The following is a 23,609-nucleotide window of genomic DNA, read 5'->3' as shown; positions in this document are numbered from 1 at the left end:
TATGTGAGGAGCACTGCAATAAGGAGTGGGGAATCCTCACGCCCAAACTTGACTACATCTCCTCAATTCCGCACTCCTTAGCTGCCCAAGCAAGCCCCATTATAGATAGTCAGAGGGTAGTTCTGTTAAATTAAGGTAAGCCAGGTAAGGGTAAGCCAGGTACACGTACACTTTGAACAAAATGAAAATAGTTCTACAGTCGTGCCGGAGATTAAAAAAAACCTTCCCGCTTATGTTAGTTCTCATTCTCCACTAATAGTGCCCCCCAATCAGAAGTTTCTTCAGCTCCATGTTTCACAGCTGGAGGGCATTGCCCATGCCCTTTCAAACTTAAGGGCTAGAAACTTTCCTTCCCCTTTTTGTTTTTTAAAAAGCTGCATTTGGGCTCAGTAACGCATTATGCACTTCTGTTGCATCATGTTACACATGCACAGCACTGCCATTATGCAAACGCTCATTGTGCCAATGGTGCATTATGCAGGTGTTCTGCATGCAAACAGCTTGTGCTTTCTTCTGTCACCCTTGGCAGTCCTTCCCTTGGGTTCCAGAGCCCCATGGGCCACCAGAAAGCTCAAGGGATGTCATTTGGCCACAACCCACCTATGGCTCCCTGTGGATCTCATGAACACATGCCTGGCCGGCCAGGGATGATGCACCATATGCCACCACCCCGTGGGATGCTGAAACACTGCCAGGTAAGTGGGTATCAGGTTCACCCGCCTGCCCCTCTCAAAGTGTCACGCTCAAGCAGGTGAATACCAAAGGCCCCCAACATGACACCGCCGTACCCATTGCTTACCAAGTCCCATAGCCTGCCCCCCCCCCACCCCTGCAAAGAAAACCCTCAGAAATAAATGTTAACAACCCAGGGGTGCCTTAGCACTCTTGGTGGGCTCTTAGATTAATCTCTCGCATTCGTTTGGGAAAGCAAGATGGGAGGCCGTAGAGCTAACAGAGGGAGAAGGGGCCTCCTTCGGGTCTGGGGCTGCACTGGGAGAGGGCACCATCACCTGGAGCTCTCGCCGTCTCTTTCCCACAGCTGAAGTCAGAGCCCAGCCTGGGCAGCCCTCTGGATGCCCTGAGCATCAAGTGCATGGAGGAGTGCTCGGAGGGTGACATTTCCAGCCCAGCCTCGACAGGGACACAGGTAACATCGGGCCACACCAATGTGCTCACACAGACACCAAGCCTGCCCTCTCTCCAAATCCAGAGTCAAGTGTCCAGGACTGGAGTGGCTCATTTGGAGCCCGGGGGGCTGTGGGGGCGTGGAGGAGAGAGAGAGGGAGATGTTCTCACCATCAGCGTTACACATCAAAACCATGGTGTTTTGCTTGTTTTTCCTCCCAACATTTCAGTCTCACAGCTGGATAGATCAACCCCACTCTAGGCTTGGTTCATGACACCTTTATCTCTCACTCGTTGCCAGTCTGTCCACAAACCAAACTGCATGTGCAGTGGGATTGTGTGGGGCAACCTTTAGGGGGCATGGAGGAGGGGGGGAGGGGAAAGTCCTGGTGAGCAAGCAGCAGAAGTTATTGTGCTGCTGGAATGTGTTACTCAGTTCTACTTTGGGTACAACCCAATATCTGCTCCATTTTGACCAGATGCCATTACATGAGTTGCTCACCAGAGAGAGCCCTAGCAGAAGCTGGTTTCCGGAGACGCATCAGATCCTTTTGGTTTGGGCAGGCATATCTGATGGTTGCAGCTGAGGCATTGGTGGCAGGGTATTTTAACTTACTGACAACATTGAGATGATCATATCTTGGCTTAATAAGCCAAGGTATGAACAAGCTCTTTGGCTGAACACACAGTTCCTTTGCTCTTCCCTTTGTGTGAGTGAGCAAACAAACAGGGAAGTTATAGTTGCATGTTGTGTTCAGGCTGGGGAGCTATGGGTAACAGCTTCAGAATGAACCAGGATATTAAACTACATTTTGAAGTTGACTTAATATCCTGACTTGTTCCAAAGCTGCTAACCATAGTTTCTTGGTTCAGATGAAACAAGCAAGTGTAATTCACAGCAGACTTCCTGGCTTGTTTGCCTCTCCACCGTGAAGGCAGAGGGGCTGCAAACTCAGCCTAAAGGCTTGTTCATATTTCAGCTTATTAAAGTCCAAAGTCTCCTGTTATGTTTTATGTTGTTTTAAATAGCATGTTGTAATCCACCCTTAACCTTTGAAAGAGCATGTTATGTACAGATACAGTACATGTAATTTATTTAAAAGCATGGCAGAATAAAGAAAGAATTCTAAGTTCCACTATGGTGGAAATCTGCCCATACAAATATACCTCCTCCTCCTTCTAAACCACCCCATATCATGTTTCCACACCATCAGTCACCCATGTGGTACAGTTACAACCTACGAAAAGAATTTTTTGTGAATTAAATATACAAAACTGCCTTAAACAAGTCAGATCATTGGTCCATCTCTAGTCCACCGGGGTCTCAGGTAGAGGTCCTTTCTTTCCCAACTCTGTTGCTCAAAGATGATACAGACTGAATCTGGGACCTTCTGCACCTGCTCTGCCATCAACTTGTGGCGCCTCAGCCATGTGACCCATCAGAAGGCACAAAAGAGATTCACGGACATCAGCAAAACCCTTGACTTCATCAGTCCATGGGCACAGCTGGGAGGTGGGGCAGGGATGGGCAGCTGCCCCTCCAATCAATAAAAATCAATAAAAATGCATAGCTGAGATTCTGCTCCCCCCAAAAGCCCTCCCCCCTAACAAAAGGCCTGCCTCCCCCCCCCCCCCCCAAAAAAAATCCTCACTATGCCTGTGCAGTGGGTGGAGCATCATGGACAGATTTTGCCCCTCTCGCATTGGATTGGGGGGGGGGGGCAGACTAGGTCATTGCTCTGAATTGTTCCCAAGGTTTTCTGAACATGCTCCCTTTTTTTACCTCCATCCCAGGATCCCTTACTAGGCATGCTTGATCCCCGGGATGAATTGGAGAAGGAAGATGGGAAAGTAGAGGCTGAGGCAGTGTATGAGACCAACTGCCACTGGGAAGGGTGTTCCAAGGAATTTGACACCCAGGAGCAGCTGGTGCACGTGAGTGATGTGGGCCTGCGGGCAGGACTTGGGGGGGGGGAATGGGACGGGAGGCATCTTAGGACTTGGTGGGAACTGGAAGGGCTGACTTACGCAGTCCAACCTCCTGCCCTGATTAGCTGCATCAGATACATCCTGGCAGGGCCAAAACTAGGCTTTCTGTCACCTGAGTCAAAAACGCAGTTTGGCACCCACCCACCCTCAGATGTGTGTTTGCATACACACATGCACATGCATACACACACACACACCCCTCAACATGTTTATTCGTAAAGGATATAAAAATAAGCAATAGATTATTTGAATTCAAAGGAATCCTAAGAAGTATTATGGCTGTATGACCAAAGTGAGCATCACTTCCTGTAAAAGCAAATTGTTTGTCAAAAGTAGAACTTCCATGTGCAGCAATTGTCTATCTGAGGTCAGGTTTTGAATTGGATTTGTTTGGTCACAGGGTCATTACAAGACTGCATTACAAGACCATAAGATCAACCAAGACCCTCTGATTTCCTTTCAAAAAAAATTTTTGTCCTTTTCTTTGAGGCTTTTTGTCACCCGCCCCTCTTCTTGGTTCTGTGCAAACCCTTTCAAGGAGTTTTGACATGTAAATTTACTCCTGAGTAAGCTTCAACAAGATTCCTTTCAATTTTATTTTTGTTGGAAGGGATGCTAAGGATTATCTAGTCCAACCCCCTCCCAATGCAGGAAGCTAAAGCATCCATGAGAGCTGGTCATCCAACCTCTGCTTGAAACCTCCTGAGGCAGACCATTCCACGGTCGAACAGCTCTTACTGTCAGAACGTTTTTCATGATGTTTAGTCAGAAATTCCTTTCTTGTCATTTGAATCCATTGGTTCGAGACCTGCCCTCCAGAACAGGAGAAAAGAAGCTTGCTCCATCTTCCATGTGACAACCTTCTCAGTCTCTTCTTTTCCAGGCTAAACATACCCAGCTCCTTCAAGGGCTCCTCATAAGGCTTGGCTTCTAGACCCTTGATCATCTGCACACATTCCAGCTTGTCAACATCCTTCTTAAATTGTGGCGCCCAGAATTGGACACAGTATTCCAGGTGTGGTCTGACCAAGGCAGAATAGAGTGGCACTATTGCTTCCCTTTATTTGGACCCTAGGCTGTTGATACAGCCTAGATGGATGATGAGGAACCATTCATGAGTACCTTTGGGTTTGGTCAGTCAACCAGCTACAAATCCACCTAAGTTACCTTGTTCAACCCACATTTTACCAGCTTCCTCATGAGAATATCATGAGAGACTTTGTCAAAAGCCTTACTGAAATCAAGCAGCAAAAAAAAAGAAATCAGATTGGTCTGGCATGACTTATTTTTGAGAAACCCATGCTGGATCTTAGAAATCACAGCATCCTTTTCTAAATGCTCACAGACCAACTGTTGAATTAACTGTTCTGGATTGTAATGCTATTTTCCCTTGCATATAATATTTATTTATTTATTTATTGGGGGTGGGGGGTGTATGCCTATATGATGAAGGCATGTTCTTGGGCTCTCCTCAGCACAAACATATAAATATAATAATAACTCTCCTCCTTCCTGTGTCACCTTGTAAATGAGCCTTCTTCAGCTTCATGGGGAAAGAGGAGCTCACGGTTGTCATTCACTTTTTCATCTTTCTCTCCAGCTGAAGCACAGACACGCTGAGAGGCTGGGAGCCTCAATGGCACCCCTCTGGAAGCTTCACCTGGAACAATCCCTGCTTCCACTCTGTAATGCTTTGCAGTGATTAGGCAGGATCAGAAGCTAAACCATAAATGCTGGTGGTGAATTGTGTTTCCCACTGACTTCTACTGACTTTTTACCTCCGCTGCATTGCTCCCCTGTCCTTGCAGCATATTAACAATGAGCACATCCATGGGGAGAAGAAGGAGTTTGTGTGCCACTGGCGGGAGTGCTCTCGGGAACAACGACCCTTCAAAGCTCAGTACATGCTGGTTGTTCACATGAGGCGCCACACAGGAGAGAAGCCCCACAAGTGCACAGTAAGTAGGGTGGGCTCAAAGAGCCAGCTGGTTTCTGTCCTGGGTGGAGGATCTGAGGAGAGACGGAGTTTGATGAGGTTCGCACTATGACTGTCTCCCGCCTTGTCTTCTTCACAATGAGTACTGTTTTTGTATTGCTACTATTCAGCTTCTGCTAACATCTGTGTTGTTTCATTCTCTACTATGTCCAGAACAAACTTAATTAATTTCAATGCATTTCAGTGGAATGGAAACGTCAAAAACAATGCAGAAAATAATGCAATTAGTTACATCACTGGTCTTCAACAGGTGGGTCAGGAGTCAGGACCCACTAGTGAGTCGTGGCCTGATCCAAGGTGCATCACAACAGGAGCACTACCACCATGCAAATATATTGTAAAAGATTACGAAATGGGTTCCCTAATGCATGTTTGGGTTAAAAGTGGGTTCTGGGTCTGAAAAAATGGGAAATTGCTGATTTGCATGACTTGTGTGGACTAAAAAACTACTATAGTGAATACTGCTTTTATTCACTTGTGTGATTTCCATTCCTGACCTTGGGCAAACCTGCAGATTGCACTAGTTTCAATTTCTGATGGAATTCTCTGACATCCCTACCCCTCAGCAGGAGTGCCTCAAATTTTCAAGGAGGCAGCCGGGCCCCTTCAATATTCTGCGTCCTGTGGTGGGCCTCACCATGCCTACCCACGGCTGCGAAGGGGACCCACCAGGCCTTACCAGGCCTCCCTGTGGCTGTGGTGGGCCTCGCAGACTCCTCCTGCTACATGATGTCACACATGTGCGTCGTGCTCGTGACATCACACGCATGCGCCAGGCACCCCCAAAGTTGGGAAGAACCCGGTGCCTGTGACGATGAGCCAGGTTCCATCTTCCACCACTTCCATCATGTATACCTGGCTGTGAATGGGTGTGGCTGGCTGCCCCATTGGAAGAAGGGTGTGGTGTGCACACAAAGGAAGCTACACATTTGGGCTGGCACAGAGAAAGAGTGGTTTTGCGGGGTGGGGGTTCCCCATTTTGCCATAAAACTACCAACTGCTTTGCTATCCTACAGTTTGAAGGCTGCAATAAGGCCTACTCACGACTGGAGAACCTCAAGACCCACTTGCGCTCCCACACGGGTGAGAAGCCCTACGTTTGTGAGCACGAGGGCTGCAATAAGGCCTTCTCCAATGCTTCAGACCGGGCCAAGCACCAGAACCGGACACATTCCAACGAGGTATGGCTAGCTGCCTAGGGTGAACCATGGAGCCTCACTTCAAAAAGATGGCACACACACCCCTCCATGCAGTATTGGTATGACCCAGTGCTTCAGCCTTTCCCAAACCTCAAGTCTCTAGGTGCTGTTGTACTACAACTCCCATTATCCCCAAGCAGCATAGACAATAGTGAGGGTTCACAGGAGTTGCAGTCCAACATCTGGAGGGTCCCAGTTTGAAGCGCCCTCTTACTATGAGGCAGAGTGAGACAGAGAAGCATTCTATGCCTAAAGTTACCACCTCCGGTGAGGGATAATGATCTGTTCGTGTCCTGGCAGAAACCCTACGTCTGTAAGATCCCAGGCTGCACCAAGCGATACACAGACCCCAGTTCTCTGCGCAAGCATGTCAAGACGGTGCACGGACCAGATGCCCACGTCACCAAGAAGCACCGCGGAGACACCATCTCCACCAGCCGGACACTCGTCCTCCACAGCGATATGAAACAGGAGCGAGACAGCGAAGGCAGGAAAGACGAAGGCAAACTCATGGTGCCTGACTCTAACTTGGTAAGCTGTGCTACACAGGCAGCGTTGGGAGAAGAGAGATTAAATTCCAGTGCAAGGCATATCATGGTTGCTTGGAGAGGACACACGGAGGACGGATCTTGACACTGGGCAGTGGTGGCTGGTGGTCATTGAGACTGCTAGGGCAGAAGGCAAGGAGGACAACAGTAGGTGGCGCCAGAGCCAGTGCTAGGCAGAGCCCACCAATTCCCTGCTGTGTTCTATGAGACTGAGGAGAGGGAAGGTGGCAGCCAGTGCCTCCCCTTGCACTGTTCGCAAGCAGAAAGTCTGGTAGGTGGGGGTTGCCAGAAGGCAGACTGAGGTTGGTGGGACAGGTGCCCTAATGGGTCAGCCTCCACACTGGGCTATGAGGCTAGAATTTATTGAGTTCAAGAAGCACTGGGGGCCACTTCCCTCCTTACTTCTTAAGAAGCCCAGAAAGGATGAGTCAGAAAAGATGAGGAAGCTGCCTCAGACCCAGTCAGACCATTGGTCCGCCTGGCCCAGTGTTGCCCACACACTGACTGGCAGTGCCTCTCCATGGCTTCAGGTGGGGCTTTCTCCCACACCTACTTGCAGGTGCCAGGGAGCTGAGCTACAGACCTTCCCAAACCAAACCACACTGAGCCAAAGAGGAATTAGAATTTGGTGGGAATTTGTGATTCAGCCAAAACATTTAGTCCTGGAAGCTTCCTGTTCTTGCAGTCTATTCTTCATCATACAGGCCTGGAGAAAGGAATGCTGCACTATAAATCTTCAGAAATTGGCACCCTGAGCATCTCAGCATTATTCCCATTTTCCTTTCTACTACCCTCATCCATTGCCCACACCAACTGGAATTTGCCCCAGTGATTAATCAACTAAGTAGATGGATCTACTGAGTAAAGCTGGCAGCCCTATTTTTTTTTTATTTAAAAAATATTGTTTTACCATCACATATTATTCAGTTTAAGAAGCAAGTTGAAGTAGTTATGGTGCTGGTTTCAGTGTTATAAAGCCCTGCGAAGGTAAGGTGCAAGACACTTGAAAGATAATCTCACCCCTTATATACGCAGTAACGGCACTCTGCAGGTGAGGGCCTCCTGCAGATACCATTTCATCAGAACCTCCATTCTGCACAATACAGGAATCAGGCCTTTAGTGTTGTGGCACCTGCCCTTTGGGTTGCCCTCCCCTTGAATACGAGGCAGGTGCCATCTCTGCTGTATTTTTGGTGCCCGATGAAGACCTTCCTCTTCCAACCAGCCTTTTGAGCTGAGATCTTTCCCAGTCTGCATCTGTACCAGAATTGAATCTATTGATTAATCACTGGTTGTTTGCCACCCTGGGCTCCTTTGGGAGGAAAGGAGGGATGGAAATGTAATAAAGGAAACAAGCAAGTACCCCACTCCTATACAGGTCCCAGTGAGTTCAAGTGGTAGAGCACTCTTAATCTCAGGATCGTGGGTTCGAGCCCCACGTTGGGCAAAAGATTCCTGCATTGCAGGGGGTTGGACTAGATGACCCTCGTAGTCCCTTCCAATTCTATGATTCTAAGTAGCCAAGATCTCTCCCCCCACCCTGCATGGAACACCCCCCCCCCGAGTTGTTGTGACGATTGCTGTAACTCTGCGCTGTGGCTGTGCTCCACCCCCCACCCACCCCAGAAACCGCAGCCCAGCCCCGGTGGCCAGTCGTCCTGCAGCAGCGAGCGCTCGCCCTTGGGCAGCGCAAACAACAACGACAGTGGCGTGGAGATGAATGCCAATGCGGGTGGCAGTTTAGAAGACCTGTCGGCGCTGGAGGAACCGTCAGAGCCCATGGGCAACTCAGGGCTGTCAGCGCTGCACAAGCTGGAGAACCTGCGCATTGACAAGCTGAAGCAGCTGCGCAAGCCCCTGTCCGCCAAGGGGGTCAAGCTGCCGTCCATCCCCGGGTCAGGTGCGTGGGGAAGGAGGTCTTGGGGGAAGAGGAGGGCAGGGCAGGGGTGTCCACAGGGCATCAGGCACGCATCTACACCTCCAAATCCGGATGAGCCTTGATCGCTAGATCTCCAGCTTTCATTGTTTTTAAAGGGTATTTTTCTAGCATATGTAGAACGTGAGCTAGAAGTCAAAATGGACAGAAACTCTCCTGCTCCCCGTTGTCATGTTTTACTTTGCTGCCCACCCACCCCGATCAGAAAACCCCCTGCGGATGCCCATAGAATAGGGTCTGCATAGACGGTTTCCCATAGGCAGGAGGCAGTGAGAATAACAAGGCCCATTGTTGCTCTTCAAGATGGCTGCCAGCAGAGCAGCTTCAGTCCTGGACAGGGCTGCTCTCCTATTTTACCTCTTGCAGTGAAATAGCCTCTTCCAGATACTGTTGGCCTTGGTCTTGTGGTCCGCTCTTCTTTCTTTAGCCATTTAGCACTGCCCCCTCCCAATTAGGTCACAGAGCTGGTTGAGCCATGTTTCTACCTGCCCTGCAGCTGACATCACATACGATGCTCTAAATATGACTGACAGGTGCCCAGGTCTCGCAGAGGAGGAGCCCTTTCTCCATTCTATCAGGCCTTGCCTCGGGCCTAGTAAGCCGGCTGCAAACCATGGGCTTAGCTTTGGGCCTGGCTTTTTGAAATGTGTTTTCTCTGTCCTTTTAGTCAACTGTTCCGCTTCTTCGCAGGCTCCACAAGAGAGATGCCTGGCCTGTGTGGGCCACCCTCCGCTGTCTCTCACCGGCGCATCATGGAGCTGTCATCGGGAGACCTGCCCTCCCTATCCATGCCCAGTGAGCGCCGTGGTAGCACCACCAGCACCATCAGCTCGGCCTACACCGTCAGCCGTCGCTCCTCCATGGTGTCACCATACCTGCCGGCTGCGGGAGGGCCTAATGGGGTGGGCCCACCTGACGTGTACGACCCCATCTCCCCTGACACCTCCAGGCGCTCCAGCGAGGCCAGCCACTGCGGAGGTCTTCCAGGACTGGGCAACCTGACACCGGCCCAACAATACCGCCTCAAAGCCAAGTACGCCGCTGCGACAGGCGGACCGCCTCCAACCCCCCTACCCAGTATGGAGAGGGCTGCTCAGCCCAGCCTGATGGCAGATTACTCAGGCTCTGCCCTGCCTCCTTTCATGCATCGACACAGTGCCAACGAATACCACAGGTGCAGCTCTGGCATCCTCCACCCCCACCTGGCACTTGGCCACGGTGCTCGGCGAGCCAGCGACCCCTCCCAGACGGTGGGTGAGGCCAACCCGCCCCCCAGAGTGCAAAGGTTCAAAAGCCTCAGCAACATGAGCCCAGGAGGCATGGGCAGAGCCAGCGGGCAGGCGATTGGGGGCTCGGATGCCAACCTGCAGCGCCACCTCTTCTCGCCACGACCGCCAAGCATCAGTGAGAACGTCTTCTTGGAGAGCGCTACCATGGAGAGCGCCGGCCCAGCTGGAGAGCAGGAACTGCTGGAGATGGAGCCCTACCTGGGTTACCAGGAACAGAGCTACCCATGCCAGGCTGCGGGCATGGAGCTCCCAAGCAACGTGGCCCATCGAGGTGCGCCCAGGGCGATAGGCAACTTGCAGATGGGTCCTGAACAGCTGGAGGGCGGCTTTGACCAACTGGACTATACCCAGCCCCAATGCCAGATGAGCCTAGCTTTCCACACAACGGTGCGGCACTGGGATGGCGATGGTGTGGGGCTTAACCCTGCACCCTCCTCTGCCGTGGGGCAGTGCCACTCTGCCCAGTACACAGTCCCAGATGCCAAGCACATGGGGGTAGAAGGTCATGGGGGTGAAGGCCAGCAGGGCACTTTCCAGTTTGGCCAGGCCCACATCAAGGCTGAGCAGCAGTTCCAAGCAGCTGTGCCTGCTCTGGCCTCTTGCCAGGGCATGAAGCAGCTGCCGTACAGCCAAGCCCAGCCTGCCTGTGTCAGGGGTGAGGGGTACCACCAGCCTGAGAGCCAACAGGCCCCGTGCTTTGGTATGGGGCAACCCCCCAGCAGGAGGCCCCAGACCCCCATGCTGCAGGTCAAGGAGATGATGGTTCGGAGCTACGTGCAGTCGCAGCAGGCGCTGATGTGGGGGGAGCAGCCAGCCGGTGATGCCATGATGGGCATAGAGAGTGGGGGACAGTGCCAGCAGCCCCAGCCTTACCCTGGCAGCCCCAAGTACCCCAGCTACCCTGCCAAGCCCCCACCAGCAATGGAGAGCAAAGCACTTTCAAGCCCTGGAGGCCAGTGTTACAGCCCAGGGATGGTCCCCCACCCGCCTGGGGGCCCCAAGCCGCTGAGCAGGCCAAGCAGCTTGTGCTACCAAGCCAGCCTCCCTTATGAGACCCCTGGCGAGGGCGGCCCCCACCGGCTGATGCGCTTGCCCCCTCTCCGCAGCCCTGAGGAGGCCAGAGGTTTCTCCAGCCAGCTGCACATGCCGTTGGGCAAAGCTTCTGGGAACAAGTTGATGAACGCCCACCAGCGTCACTGCCAGCCCCCCAGCTGCGTGGCAGAGGATCCAGGTGGGCCCTTCACCCCCAGGCTGGACATCCTCAAATCAGACTCTTTCTCTTACCTGCCAGAAGAGCAGGTGTCCAACAGCTTGGACACTCTGGACTTGGAGAACACCCACTTGGACTTCACAGCTATCCTAGACGACGCGGAGGGCCTCAGCCCCACCTCCCCGCCCGGCGGCCCAGCCAACATGGCTGTGGGGGACATGAGCTCCATGCTGAACTCACTGGCTGGGGAGAACCAGTTCCTTAACACCCTTTCCTAGGAATCCCTTCCTTGGGATCATGGCTGAGACGACGGGGACCTGCTGTGAACAGGAACCAAATGGGCACAAGGAGAGACAAGGGCAGGGTACCTCTTGCTGGGCTGGACTCAATAACTTGAGGTTGGGGAGTGGGACTGGGGGCTCTGCAGGGAGACTGGGTCCAATTAGTAACTTCCAGGCTTGCCTTTTGGTACCAAATGGCATCTGTTGCAACCTCAGACCTCCTGTACAAGGTGGGTCTCTTGTTGAGAATTGTGCTGATGGTACTGGATGAAGGACAGGTGGCCATAGGAAAAGGAAGTGGAGTCCTTCCTCTCTCCCAGCTGGTAGAGCGAAACCCATCCATCCTCTGTCTCCCGCAGTCCCCAAATGAAACCAGTATTCTTAATAAACATCACCCCAAAGTGCCTCTTCTGCAGAGTCCCCTATGCATTGAGAGCTCTGACAGGCTATCAGCCTGGTTCTAGAGTTTGTTGAGCACAGCTGCATACCTAGGGGCAATGTCGGCCTGGAAAAAAATTATCCACAGAGGAACATGTGCAAAAACAGGGCTTTTAGGCAAATTGAAAACTTTGCTTGCATTTAGCAGGAGAGATCTATGATCTTGAGCAAGCAGGAATGTTGTCACCTGTTCATAATTCCTTCTTGCAAGTTCCACAGGGAAGGAAGGACTCCCAGTGGAGGAAAGAATTGACTCTGTGGTTTTGCCTACACAGAGGCTCTGGAGGTTGGTGGTGGGGCTCAGAGCATCTACTAAGAGCAAGCTCTTCTTTGCACATGGCAAATACACTTCTGGCACATTCTGGCCTTTCAGCTCTCATCTGGTAAAGCTGCTAGACTGCCTGGAGCCCTGAATTCCACATCAACCTGGGCATTCTCCATTAGCTCCCATCCTGCAGTTGCCACCATGACAAAGCTCACATTGTGATGTAAGTGTAATGTTGGGGGATGTGCAAAAACATTGCTCTGGCGGCTTCTGCTTTCCTAAAGATACATGGCTTCCACTATCCCTTGCTGTGAGAGCAGAATTATGGCATCTGCCCCAATTGCCCCAAAGGGCCACTCCATCCACACCTCACATTTTTAAAAGGCGTACGTATGTGTCCTAATCCACCTCTGGCTGTGCATGTAAGTAGTGACAGAGTACAGGTGAGAATGCACATATAATTTATACCAGCAGTTCCCAGTTGAGAAAAGGAGATTGGGGCTGGGGCAATGACGTTTTACATGTACACTTAAAAACAGATGCATGTGATGAGCTCAAGTTTGCATACATACATCAGGGAGCTGGGGTGGGCTGTGGATCCTTGCCCGAGTTTATTACCTCTTGGTGTATGAAAGGGTTCAAATGTCAGGCATTGGACAGAGAACTGAATCCTAGGGCTGAAAAATTAAACAAGTGTATGTGCACAACAGGCACATAAGCAGACCATAGTGAGCCACAAGTGTAGAAAGCTGGAGGAACAGCATAGCACACATTATTGAAGTGCCTCACATGCTCATAACTCAGACAGGCAAGCCAAGTTACAAGGGACGACAAACTTCCAAAGATCACAGGTCAGTCCAGCCCGCAAGAAAAATCCTTCTTGAACCCAAATCAGTTCAAAGGCAGGTTCACACATGTGTCTTGCATCACTTGAGTTGGGCTGCATATCTGGAGAACATTTACCTCCTTTTGAATCTCCTGGTTGGCAGGAAGCAAGGCAGCCACAACTGCTCCTGCTGGTTTACTCCTTCCTTGGCCCTTCTGTCCTTCCCAACCTCTTTTAATGACCTGGGTTCCAGGGATGTGCCACATGGGACACTGGTTGCCTTGACTCCCACTGCATTTGGGGATCTGAAGGCTTTTTACAGGTTGCAGCCTGGCAAATACACCCTTCCCTTTAGTCTAGAGAAACATTGGCTAGAGGCAGCTCCTGCCATCTCAGTGTTCAATGGGAAGAAAAGTTGCTTTGCTACACAGCTGCTTTGGGGGTTGTTTGTTTTTAACATGCAAAAACCTGGTTGGGGCGGGCAGCCCTCACTCTGTGTTACTTGTGCTCAGCTGGTGAGCTATAGCTCCTGCCATCTATTCAGGCCAGGTTCCCCAAATAGTTCAGAGGCTGGGTTCTTCAGTTCTGAATTTACATACAAAGATGGTGTACTTTGTTCACAGGCTACAAATAAGCCGGAGGGGGGGGGGGGCAGGAAGAGACTTGGAGGTAATGTTCAAACAGACCCAGCTGACTAAGCAAAACAAGTGCTGCAAAAGCTCTGGAGGGTTTAAGCATTGAGATGGACAACCATGAGAGTGGTGTTCAGAGTTAAAAGGAGTCACCATCCCCTGTGGTGTTGGGACACTTGCCCCATTGTCACCTCTTCTAAACAGGTTTTGTTAGGCTTTCAAAAACCTGTTTGACCAAAGATGACCAAAGAGAGTGAGCAGAGCCAAGGCCAGTGATGCTTTTTGTCACCTCTCCTAAACACATTGTCTGTTACATGCCTGAGCCCTTGTCTTCTTTGTGCAAAGCAGATGGGGATTCCCGGCTTCGGGAACAAAACATTCCAGGGGAAGCACAAGAAGCTTAGTTCTACCACATCTATCTGGTTCAGTATTGTCTACAATATGCTGAGTGGCAGCCTCTCTCTCCCAGGTTTGGAGCAGGAGTCTTTATTCAGCCCTGCCTGCAGTCGCTGGGTCTGAAGCCTGGGCCCTTCCCCATGCAAAGCCATGCTCCACCACTGAGCACCAGCTTCTATCACTGAGCTAGCACCTTCTCCCCCTCCCTAGTCTCCCTCAGGTACTTATCCCAATGCCCTGCACTCAAGCATCCTCCTCCTAGCAAAAGAAAAAGGGAAAGGGGGGGGGGGGAGAACCTAAGTTAAACTTGAGAAACCAAAGAAACCTTTCATCCTTTTTAGCTTTTGTTTTGTATCTTCCTTTTGTATTTTAGCTGGGAAGCCAGACCAATGCCTGTCCCTTCCAGGTGATTTTTTCATCTATGGGAAGGGGAAAGTATTAAAGCAAAAGGGTGGGTGGTAGGGGAAATGTCTAGGCATATCATAGTGACATGTATTTTTATGGATTGTATATAGGTGTGCGAGTATTTTTTACCTGTAAATCTTTTCCTCTCTTTTTTTAAAGAGAAAAAACACAATAAAATGAAAATTGAAAATATTTCCTAAGGGAGGGGAAGCAAATCTGTCCCTTTTATACACATTGAAAGAGACTCATATAGCTGAGGAACTGCAGTCATCTAGCCTGTCTTTTTAGCCTTGGTCTTCTTGCCCCCAAATGTTTCTCCTCCCTAATGTAACCCTGGTTCTCATCATGCATTACAGCATCCATGGTCTCAGATGAATTATTACTATTTTAATACAAACTTCTTAACTGAAACTGATTCTCCCTCCTTATTATCTCCTTGCATCCATCTTGGTCACTTTTAAATATTTTAAAAACACATCCGACTGCTCCAAGAATGGGGGAGGTAGCTTTGTAAGTGACTGTAACAAGTGCCCAGCCAGCCACCACTGTGCACTGCATGCTCTCACTTGGGCTATAGCTTCAGCATACTGAAAACCAAGAGAATGGGTTGCTCCTGATCTTGATCTAGGAAATGCACTGAGCTTCCATAGTGGGCTTATTACCAAAATAATGTAGGCAATCTTCTACTGATTAACCTTTGCTTATTCAGTAGATTTCTGGATGGGAATGGCTCCAACAAGCTGCTTGAAGCAGCTCCTCCCAGCCAACTGAATTGCAGTTGATATAGAGCTGCAGCTGATTGGGTGGTCAATAATGGATCCTTTTCAATTTGGCTGGATGTTTTAAAAAAATCATTTATTAAGGAGCCAGCAACTGGTGGTGCTGCCTGATTATACACAGCCAAATTATCCTTATTCTTCAACAACAGTTGCATGTGGCATCAATAGCACATAAAGAAGCCAAGGTATGCTTTTAAATGTCATATTTGAAAAACACCCACTGCCAAATAGAAGGATGCACCCATTTCATTTGTTTAGAGCACAGGACTATTTGTGATGCATTGTTTGAAGAACTTGCTCTGCTCATGAGAGTTAATTTTCCAAATAAGTATTTTGGGAGACCACACAGAACTGAAGGAAGGGCAGACATGGAGTATCATAGAATCATAGAGTTGGAAGAGACCACAAGGGCCATCGAGTCCAACCCCCTGCCAAGCAGGAAACACCATCAGAGCACTCCTGACATATGGTTGTCAAGCCTCTGCTTAAAGACCTCCAAAGAAGGAGACTCCACCACACTCCTTGGCAGCAAATTCCACTGTCGAACAGCTCTTACTGTCAGGAAGTTCTTCCTAATGTATGAGCCAGAAAGCGCAATAAGATTTCAGAGAGCAAATTGTATGGATCATTTATGGACCAGTTTCCTGACTACAGGGCTACAGGGCCTAATGTCATGAACAACTATAGGACCAGGAGAAAACCAACTGGGGGAGGTGGGCATTATGCACAGATGGAGAATAGATTCATCTAATACCGTATTTTTCGTCCTATAGGGCGCACCGGCCCATAGGACGCACCTCGTTTTTTGGGGGGGGAAATGAATAAAAAAAATTTATTTCCCCCCCTCAGCTGCGGCTGCCGCCCCAAGCATTGCGGACACCCGCCAGAAGCAAGGGGAGCCCTCCGGAGGGCTCCCCGTGCTTCGGGCGGGAGGCTGCCGCCCCAAGCCTCGCGCGCTCGGCGGGACCTCCCGTCGGGCGCGCAAGGCTTGCGGACACGCGCCCGAAGCACGGGGAGTCCTCCAGAGGGCTCCCCGTGCTTCGGGCGGGAGGCTGCCGCCCCAAGCCTCGCGCGCTCGGCGGGACCTCCCGTCGGGCGCGCAAGGCTTGCGGACACGCGCCCGAAGCACGGGGAGTCCTCCGGAGGGCTCCCCGTGCTTCGGGCGGGAGGCTGCCGCCCCAAGCCTCGCGCGCTCGGCGGGACCTCCCGTCGGGCGCGCAAGGCTTGCGGACACGCCCCCGAAGCACGGGGAGTCCTCCGGAGGGCTCCCCGTGCTTCGGGCGGGAGGCTGCCGCCCCAAGCCTCGCGCGCTCGGCGGGACCTCCCGTCGGGCGCGCAAGGCTTGTGGACACGCCCCCGAAGCACGGGGAGTCCTCCAGAGGGCTCCCCGTGCTTCGGGCGGGAGGCTGCCGCCCCAAGCCTCGCGCGCCCGGCGGGACCTCCCGTCGGGCGCGCCAGGCTTGGGGACACTCGCCCGAAGCACGGGGAGTCCTCTGGAGGGTTCCCCGTGCTTCGGGCGGCAGGCTGCTGCCCGCAAGCCTTGTGAGCCTGTGGGAACTCCCACAGGGCTTGCAAGGCTTGCGGATAGCTTCCTGAAGCCTGGAGAGCGAGAGGGGTCGGTGCGCACCGATGCCTCTCGCTCTCCCGGCTTCAGTGAAAGCCTGCATTCGCCCCATAGGACGCACACACATTTCCCCTTCATTTTTGGAGGGGAAAAAGTGCGTCCTATGGGGCGAAAAATACGGTAATTTTTTGCTTCTTACACAGTTAGTTGTTAAAGGTACAGAAGCCTTGTCCCGGAGCCTCTTCAGATCCTCTGCAGCAGATGTGGGCAACCTGTGGCTCCAGATGTTGTTGGCCTTCAGCTCCCATCAGAGCCAGCCCACCAATGAGATGGGGTGAAACACCCGCCTCAGGCAGCAGAGGTGCACAGGGCAGCGCTCCATCTGCCCCACTGCTTCCAGCACATGGTGTCACTGCTTCCCTTCCCCACCCCAGGATGAAGACAAGCGACAATGCCCTGAGGAGCGCCCCAGCTCTCAGAGAAGTCAGCAAGAGCCTGGGCATTCCTACATGGCGGGCATTGCTGCTCGTCTCCCCCCTCCACGCTGCCACCACCCCATCCCTGGGCTGAGAAGGCAAGCAGAGATGCTTTGTGGAATCATAGAATCGTAGAACTGAATCTCAGGGGTCATCTAGTCCAACCCCCTGCAATGCAGGGATCTCAGCTAAAGCATCCATGACAGATGGCCACTCAACCTCTGCTTTAAAGCCTCCGAGGAAGAAGAGCCCACCACCTTGTGAGGGAGTCCATTCCACTGCTGAACGGCTCTTACGATCAGAAAGTTCTTCCTGATGTTTAGCCGGAATCTCCTTTCTTGTAACTTGAAGCCAATGGTTGGAGTCCTACCCTCCAGAGAAGGAGAGCTTTCTCTGTCTCCCATGTGACAGCCCTATAGATATTGGAAGATGGCTACCATATCTCCTCTCTGACTCCTGAGAGCATTTCTGCACACAGCATTGTAGCTTGTCCCCTCCCCAGGGTTGGTAAAGAGCTCTCCACCTCTCACTGGGTTTGGTGAGAAGGGGCAGCGTACGGTGGGGTGCAGCACATTCCCGTTTCACCTTGGGTGGCGAAATGAGATGGGCTGCCCCTGGCTCCCATTGTCCCTGACAACTGGCAATGCCGGCTGGGGCTGTTGAGAATTTGAGTCTAACAACATCTGAAGGGCCACAGGTTCTTCACCCCTGATCTATAGTTTTTTCCTGTAACCATTTGGAAACTGCTTTTCTCCCCCACCAGACTGAGGTTCCCAGTATGCTTGATTCTGCCGTGTACAGTAGAGAGGGGATGGATCACTCAGAAATTCTTTTTATTGTATGCTTCCCTTCCTCAACTATTACAAGTCACTGAGAAAATCAAGATGAAAAGTTCCAGGAACTATGTTCCAGCCTTGTAAATAAGTCCACAAAAGCCTATAAAAACAGAAACAAAACAAACAAAAATGTGTTTGCTATGAGGGTAGTAGCTACTGTCTCCATAGTGGGCATGGAAAGGCTGGCTACTAACTTTTAAGACTCATCCAAAAAAAAAAAGGACTTCTACTGTGTGGGCTGGATAACTTTTTCTCCATTCCACCAACCTTCTTCCTCCATGGCTGAGGTTGGCAGAGGAGACCAGGAGTGGTCCATTCCTTTTCTGCCAGTGTGCTCACTTGCCCACAAGAGATTCTTGATCAACTAAGGCTACCGGATGAGTTGCTAAATGCAAACCTCTTTGCATGCCATGAGCCAGCCTTCCCAATCCAGTGCACTTCAGAGATTGTTGGACTATAACTCCCATTGTTCCTGGGCTTTGGTCATGGTGACTGAAGCTGATAGGAGCTGTAGTCCAAAACATAATTCGAGTGACAGATTGGGGAAGGCTGCCATAAGCTACGACCCAAACGATTCAGAGAGCCACAGCATTAGAGTGGAACATCATAGCTCTGGACCAAAAAAAACCTGTACTGGCTCTCCAGTACAGCAAATTCAACAGCTTCATTAAGCTATAGTTTCCAGGGTTGTTTGCAGGAAACCATGGCAGTTTCAAAGTAGTTTTACCTTTTTTCCTTTTAATTAATAAGTACTGATGTGCCTTAACATAATGAGTCACGAAGGACACCTAGAGCAGGCATGAAGAAGCTGGTCCTTCCAGAAGATGCTGGACTCCAAAACCCTCTCAGCCCCAGGCAGCATAGGCGACGGTCAGGGACAATAGGAACTCTGGTCCAGAAACCTCTTAAGACAGGCATTGGTTGCTTGTTCCTGTCCTAGAGGATGTATGCTTTACCGCATGACTTTACTGCAAGGGCAAAATGAGGAACTGGCGCAGAAGGGGGCAAAAGCAGAGCAAAGGAGCCTTGCACATCAGAGGCATCAAGTCATGGGGAGAAAACTGTCAGCTCAAGAGAATGAGCTGCAGAACTTGGCTGAATGATGATGTCAGAGGGACAGGGTTAATGGAGAGTCTATTTTCAACATCCTTCTCTTTTCACATTCGTACTCAAGGAATCGTGCTGGACCCTGTGGGCCTAGGTCCAAGTGCTGCCAGTCTCAGCTTCATTTGAGGCATCTGAAATAGTTCTTTGTGGGGGTAGGTAGAGAACACCTTTCCCTACACCAGCTTCTAAATTTGACTCAGTCTCAGGATCCTGGATGATGACCCTGCAGAGCCCAAGCCACCTAGAAATCCACACCGCAAGAATCTGATGCCAAGAGATACTGGTCTAATAGCAAATGCCAGGTCAGTGGTGCTCAGAGCCAATGCTTGCCCCAGGACTAGATGATCTGCGATCTAGTGCACCTTCAAGATAAAACCGTCAGCCTCTGAGATTTAGGTGCCAGCCATGTCATTCAGCACCTGGGGCCACAAAGATGCTGGGGAATTCAGTAAGGAGCAGCTCCACCACCTGGTTCTGGTACACCATGCCCTCCACCAGGCTGGTTGCATCTCGCTCGTGTCTCAGGAGTGTTGGACCAAAGACAATACCAATGTTCTGTGTCGTCATCCGGTTGATATCTGAGTGCTCCATCACTCTGAAGGGGGGGGGGGAGGGAGAGAGAGAGAAAACCATCATAATGCACTGGCCTCTGTCTAACACATCCATGGCCAAAGCAGGCATGTGGATATGCTTTGGATTTGAGTTCTAAAAAGAAAAAGATGGTGCTCAACCAGCTTGAAAGTCACATCCCCTGAACTGGAATGTCATTTCCCTAGTCTATATGTGGACTTCTTGTAATAATCCAGGCTAGAGGAAAACATTTTACACATGCTTCTTTCTCCGCACATCACACTAAGGAATATTTAAGATTCGAGGCCCAACATTCCTACTTTTTACGACCTACAAAAGACATCCTTGGCCATTCTGATTCCAATCAGCTGGAACTTCTATTTCTCTCCACTGTGTCATGGTTGTGCCAGCTCCCAAATACTCCAGCTTTCCAAACTCAGTATAGCCTTGCAGAGTAGATCTGATAGCAGAAGCAAGAGAGCTTCCACAATATACCGCTTCTCTGCAATTGCTATCCTATGATTGTGTGTGCACAATGCAACACAATTGCGAGTCCAGTGATTGCCTGTCAGTGTTTTAATGGTATTTTAAACAAGTTTTTTTAACAAGATACTTAACAGCTTCCTCCTAATATTAGTAACCAATGCCGCACATGCCAGTAAGTGGAATAAGAAAACGCATAGGGTTGGGTGGTACATTAATGGTACATTAATCCTGCTTCCTTACTTGCGAAGATGCTCCAGTAAATAATGCAGTGTGTCCTGGTTTGGTTGGGGGAGGCTCTGGATCAGTCCTGCAAGCTTGGATACCTTTTCCTTGGGTTCAGACAACTCTGTGTAGGGAAAAACAACCGGCCACTCCTTAATTGAGAAGGAGGTGAGATAATAGGCCTGCTTACAGAGACACCACCAGCTTTCAAGAGGCACAAGAGACCAGGAAATGGCTTGAGGTTCTTGCTCATCTTGTGAAACAAACAGGACTGCTAATCTTAGCAATAGAATGCAAATTACTCTGCAATGATTACACTGCTCGTAACGTTATTTTACAAACCCAGATCTTAGCTGGTAAAAACCAAGGCCTTGGGTTTCAATTACTCAAAAAAGTAGGAAGTTACTAGGTGAATTATTGCAGAAAAGGGCAGTATATACTTGTTCTGAGCCATTTTTCATCCCCAGCTGCAGAGAAAATTGTTGGCAACTGATGTATGTGCTCCTGCAGTAGTAGGTATTTTACCCTAAGAGATGTGATCTACCTGCATTTCTCCCAAGCTCTCTGTTATGCATGGGAGCCACTAACTGGCTAACTGGGGGTGGGGCGAGGGAAATGGGATGTCATTCCTTTAGGTCAGGGGTGTCCAACAGGTAGATCATGATCTACTGATAGATCGCAGGGGGTCTGTGGTAGATCTCGGGAGGGCCCCCCCCCAAAAAAAACACAACTTGGGCTCCCTAAAAAAAGCTCAACTTTGGTAGATCACTGCTGCCAGTTTTTTACAGTGGGAGTAGATCTCATTCTCTTGAAAGTGGGACATGCCTGCTTTAGGTCATTCCTTTAGCTATGGGGAACCAAAGCAAAAATGCAAGGAGAGGACTTGCACTTACTGACACAAGCCACAAATTCATCAAAGAAGCTGTAGGGAATCAGTGGCTCAGGCAGCTCCCGGAAGAAGAGCTTGAGGGCCCCTGTGACCACATGCACATCGTCCCACTGGGGGTCACTGAGGCGCAGCTTCTCCTCTAGAAAGGGAGAAATAAGACAGCAGAGCTGCTGAAGACAGGCAAAGGAGGAGTCAGAAAAGTCTGCCTGAAAGGAACCATTGTGCCCAGGTCACAAGAAGCAATTGTTCCACTCTAATTCTGCACAGAGCCTAGGACTTGCCGATCAGAAGGTTGGCGGTTCGAATCCCCGCGACGGGGTGAGCTCCCGTTGCTTGGTCCCTGCTCCTGCCAACCTAGAAGTTCAAAAGCACCTCAAAGTACAAGTAGATAAATAGGTACCACTCCGGCGGGAAGGTAAACGGCGTTTCCGTGTGCTGCTCTGGTTCGCCAGAAGCGGCTTAGTCATGCTGGCCACATGACCCGGAAGCTGTACGCTGGCTCCCTCAGCCAGTAAAGCGAGATGAGCGCCACAACCCCAGAGTCGGCAACGACTGGACCTAATGGTCAGGGGTCCCTTTACCTTTACCTAATTCTGCACTGGCCATGCCATGTTTGGAGTACTGCATCCAGTTCTGGGCAACACATTTTAAAAAGGACATTGAACCATTGGAGTGTGTCCTGACAAGAATGGCAAAGAAAAGCCTGTGAGGAACAGTTGGAAGAGGTGGGTATGTTTAGCCTAGAGAAAGGTGAAGAGAGGCAGACCTCCCACCTGTCTTTCAAATGTCTGAAAGGCTGTCACAGAGAGGGAGGAGATTAATCCTGTGTTACTGCAAAGAAAAGGACAAATTTGTGGCCCTTGCAGGGAGGTGTATTTCCCTATACTTAGGAGAAGCATGCTAACTATATACAGTGGAACCTCGGTTTTTGAGTGTCTCGGAAGCCAAACAATTTGGAACCCAAACACCGTGGACCCAGAAGTGAATGCTTCCATTTTTGAACACACCTCAGTAGTTGAATGGCTTCCAAGGTGTGTTTCTTCATTTTTCTCAATGGAATTTGCCGAGCGCCCACTGCGCCTCGGTTGCTGAACGTTTCAGAAGTTGAACAGTCTTCCGGAATGGATTACGTTCAGCAACCGAGGTCCCACTGTATAAGAGTTGACTGACAATGAGACAGACTGCCTTGGGAGATGGTGGAGCTATTTAAGCAGAGGCTGGGCAGCCGCCTGTCAAGGGTGTGGTAGTTACTCCCTGCATTACATGTCCTGCACTGAATGGGGGTTGGACTAGATGACCCCCAGGTCCCTTCCAGCTCTGTTGTTCTGCAACTCAGGAGAACTGCATCCTGCATTCAAGGCACAAGTTGGCCCCATAAGAAGCTTCCATCTCTGCCTTACTTGTATTGTGTTTCTCATTCTGTGGTCTTGAGCTCAGAGAAACAAAAGTGCAAAGAAGCAAGCACCCAACATTACCTTGCTCAGGGAAGACGTAGCGCCCATCTGAGGTCACTGCCCGCTCTGCAAGACAATGCAATGGTTACTGAGGGCACCAGTAAGAGGAACAAGGCCTTTGGCAATCCTGTCTTCACAGCATGTCTGACACAGATACATATCAGCAGCTATCAGCCTTGTCCTTCTTATCATTCAGCTCTATGATTTATACACATATTAAAGCAGTATGTTTACATTCATAGGTTTGCCTTTTGCCTTATTAAAAATAATTGCAAAAGCAGCTGCAATACTGCTCTGAGGGAGCAGGCATGTGTGTATTGGTTACCTTCTAGGCGCCAGCCAATAGGTGGCTTCTGTCCTCTGGCTGTTCTACAGCTGAACCACTGTGGAAACAAAACTAGAGACCTGTTCTCCACCCCCAAGACAGGAAAAAATGTATGTTGGTATTGAATAGGCTGGAAAGTACTTTTGAACTGTCCCCAGTTTTTCAAATGCTTCCTGTACCATCACAAAAGTAAAAGCCCAAATAACAGATGGCTTTGAGACCCAGCAACTCCTTTCTCTGCAAGTTCCCCCCATTTCCATTTCTCACTGTAATTACTCACCACGGTCAACTATGAATCTCAGCTTCTGAATAACAGCCAAGTTTCCACTGACCCTGTAGATTCCATCTACATCCAGTCCTGAAAAG

General features: G+C 50.3%; 2 protein-coding genes across 4 annotated transcripts in view; one reads left to right on the top strand and one right to left on the bottom strand.

Annotated features, from left to right (window-relative positions):
• GLI1 (GLI family zinc finger 1) overlaps nucleotides 1–14,727 on the top strand; it is a 108,300-nt gene extending 93,573 nt beyond the window's left edge. For 2 of the 3 annotated variants that reach the window (XM_083428187.1, XM_083428188.1), the window contains 8 exons: nucleotides 530–695; nucleotides 1,040–1,147; nucleotides 2,920–3,060; nucleotides 4,923–5,072; nucleotides 6,127–6,291; nucleotides 6,610–6,840; nucleotides 8,484–8,757; nucleotides 9,484–14,727. In XM_083428187.1, the coding sequence (XP_083284313.1) occupies nucleotides 530–695; nucleotides 1,040–1,147; nucleotides 2,920–3,060; nucleotides 4,923–5,072; nucleotides 6,127–6,291; nucleotides 6,610–6,840; nucleotides 8,484–8,757; nucleotides 9,484–11,570 (3,322 nt within the window). In that variant the 3' untranslated portion in view covers nucleotides 11,571–14,727. The remainder of the gene's footprint in view (nucleotides 1–529; nucleotides 696–1,039; nucleotides 1,148–2,919; nucleotides 3,061–4,922; nucleotides 5,073–6,126; nucleotides 6,292–6,609; nucleotides 6,841–8,483; nucleotides 8,758–9,483) is intronic. The other variant, XM_083428189.1, reaches the window with a different exon arrangement.
• A 3,443-nt stretch (nucleotides 14,728–18,170) lies between these two features.
• The window catches only part of ARHGAP9 (Rho GTPase activating protein 9), a 26,837-nt gene continuing 21,398 nt past the window's right edge, over nucleotides 18,171–23,609 (bottom strand). Inside the window, exons 13-17 of the mRNA XM_083428381.1 lie at nucleotides 23,524–23,601; nucleotides 22,940–22,984; nucleotides 21,469–21,603; nucleotides 20,594–20,699; nucleotides 18,171–19,892 (exon numbers count right to left, since the gene is read on the bottom strand). Of these exons, the coding sequence (XP_083284507.1) occupies nucleotides 19,706–19,892; nucleotides 20,594–20,699; nucleotides 21,469–21,603; nucleotides 22,940–22,984; nucleotides 23,524–23,601 (551 nt within the window). The 3' untranslated portion in view covers nucleotides 18,171–19,705. The remainder of the gene's footprint in view (nucleotides 19,893–20,593; nucleotides 20,700–21,468; nucleotides 21,604–22,939; nucleotides 22,985–23,523; nucleotides 23,602–23,609) is intronic.

The sequence above is a fragment of the Podarcis tiliguerta genome, assembly GCF_965153285.1.
Source record: "Podarcis tiliguerta genome assembly, chromosome: 2".
Taxonomy (NCBI): domain Eukaryota; kingdom Metazoa; phylum Chordata; class Lepidosauria; order Squamata; family Lacertidae; genus Podarcis; species Podarcis tiliguerta.
Note: the sequence above shows the minus strand (reverse complement) of the source record. Positions and strands in the feature narration are given on the sequence as shown.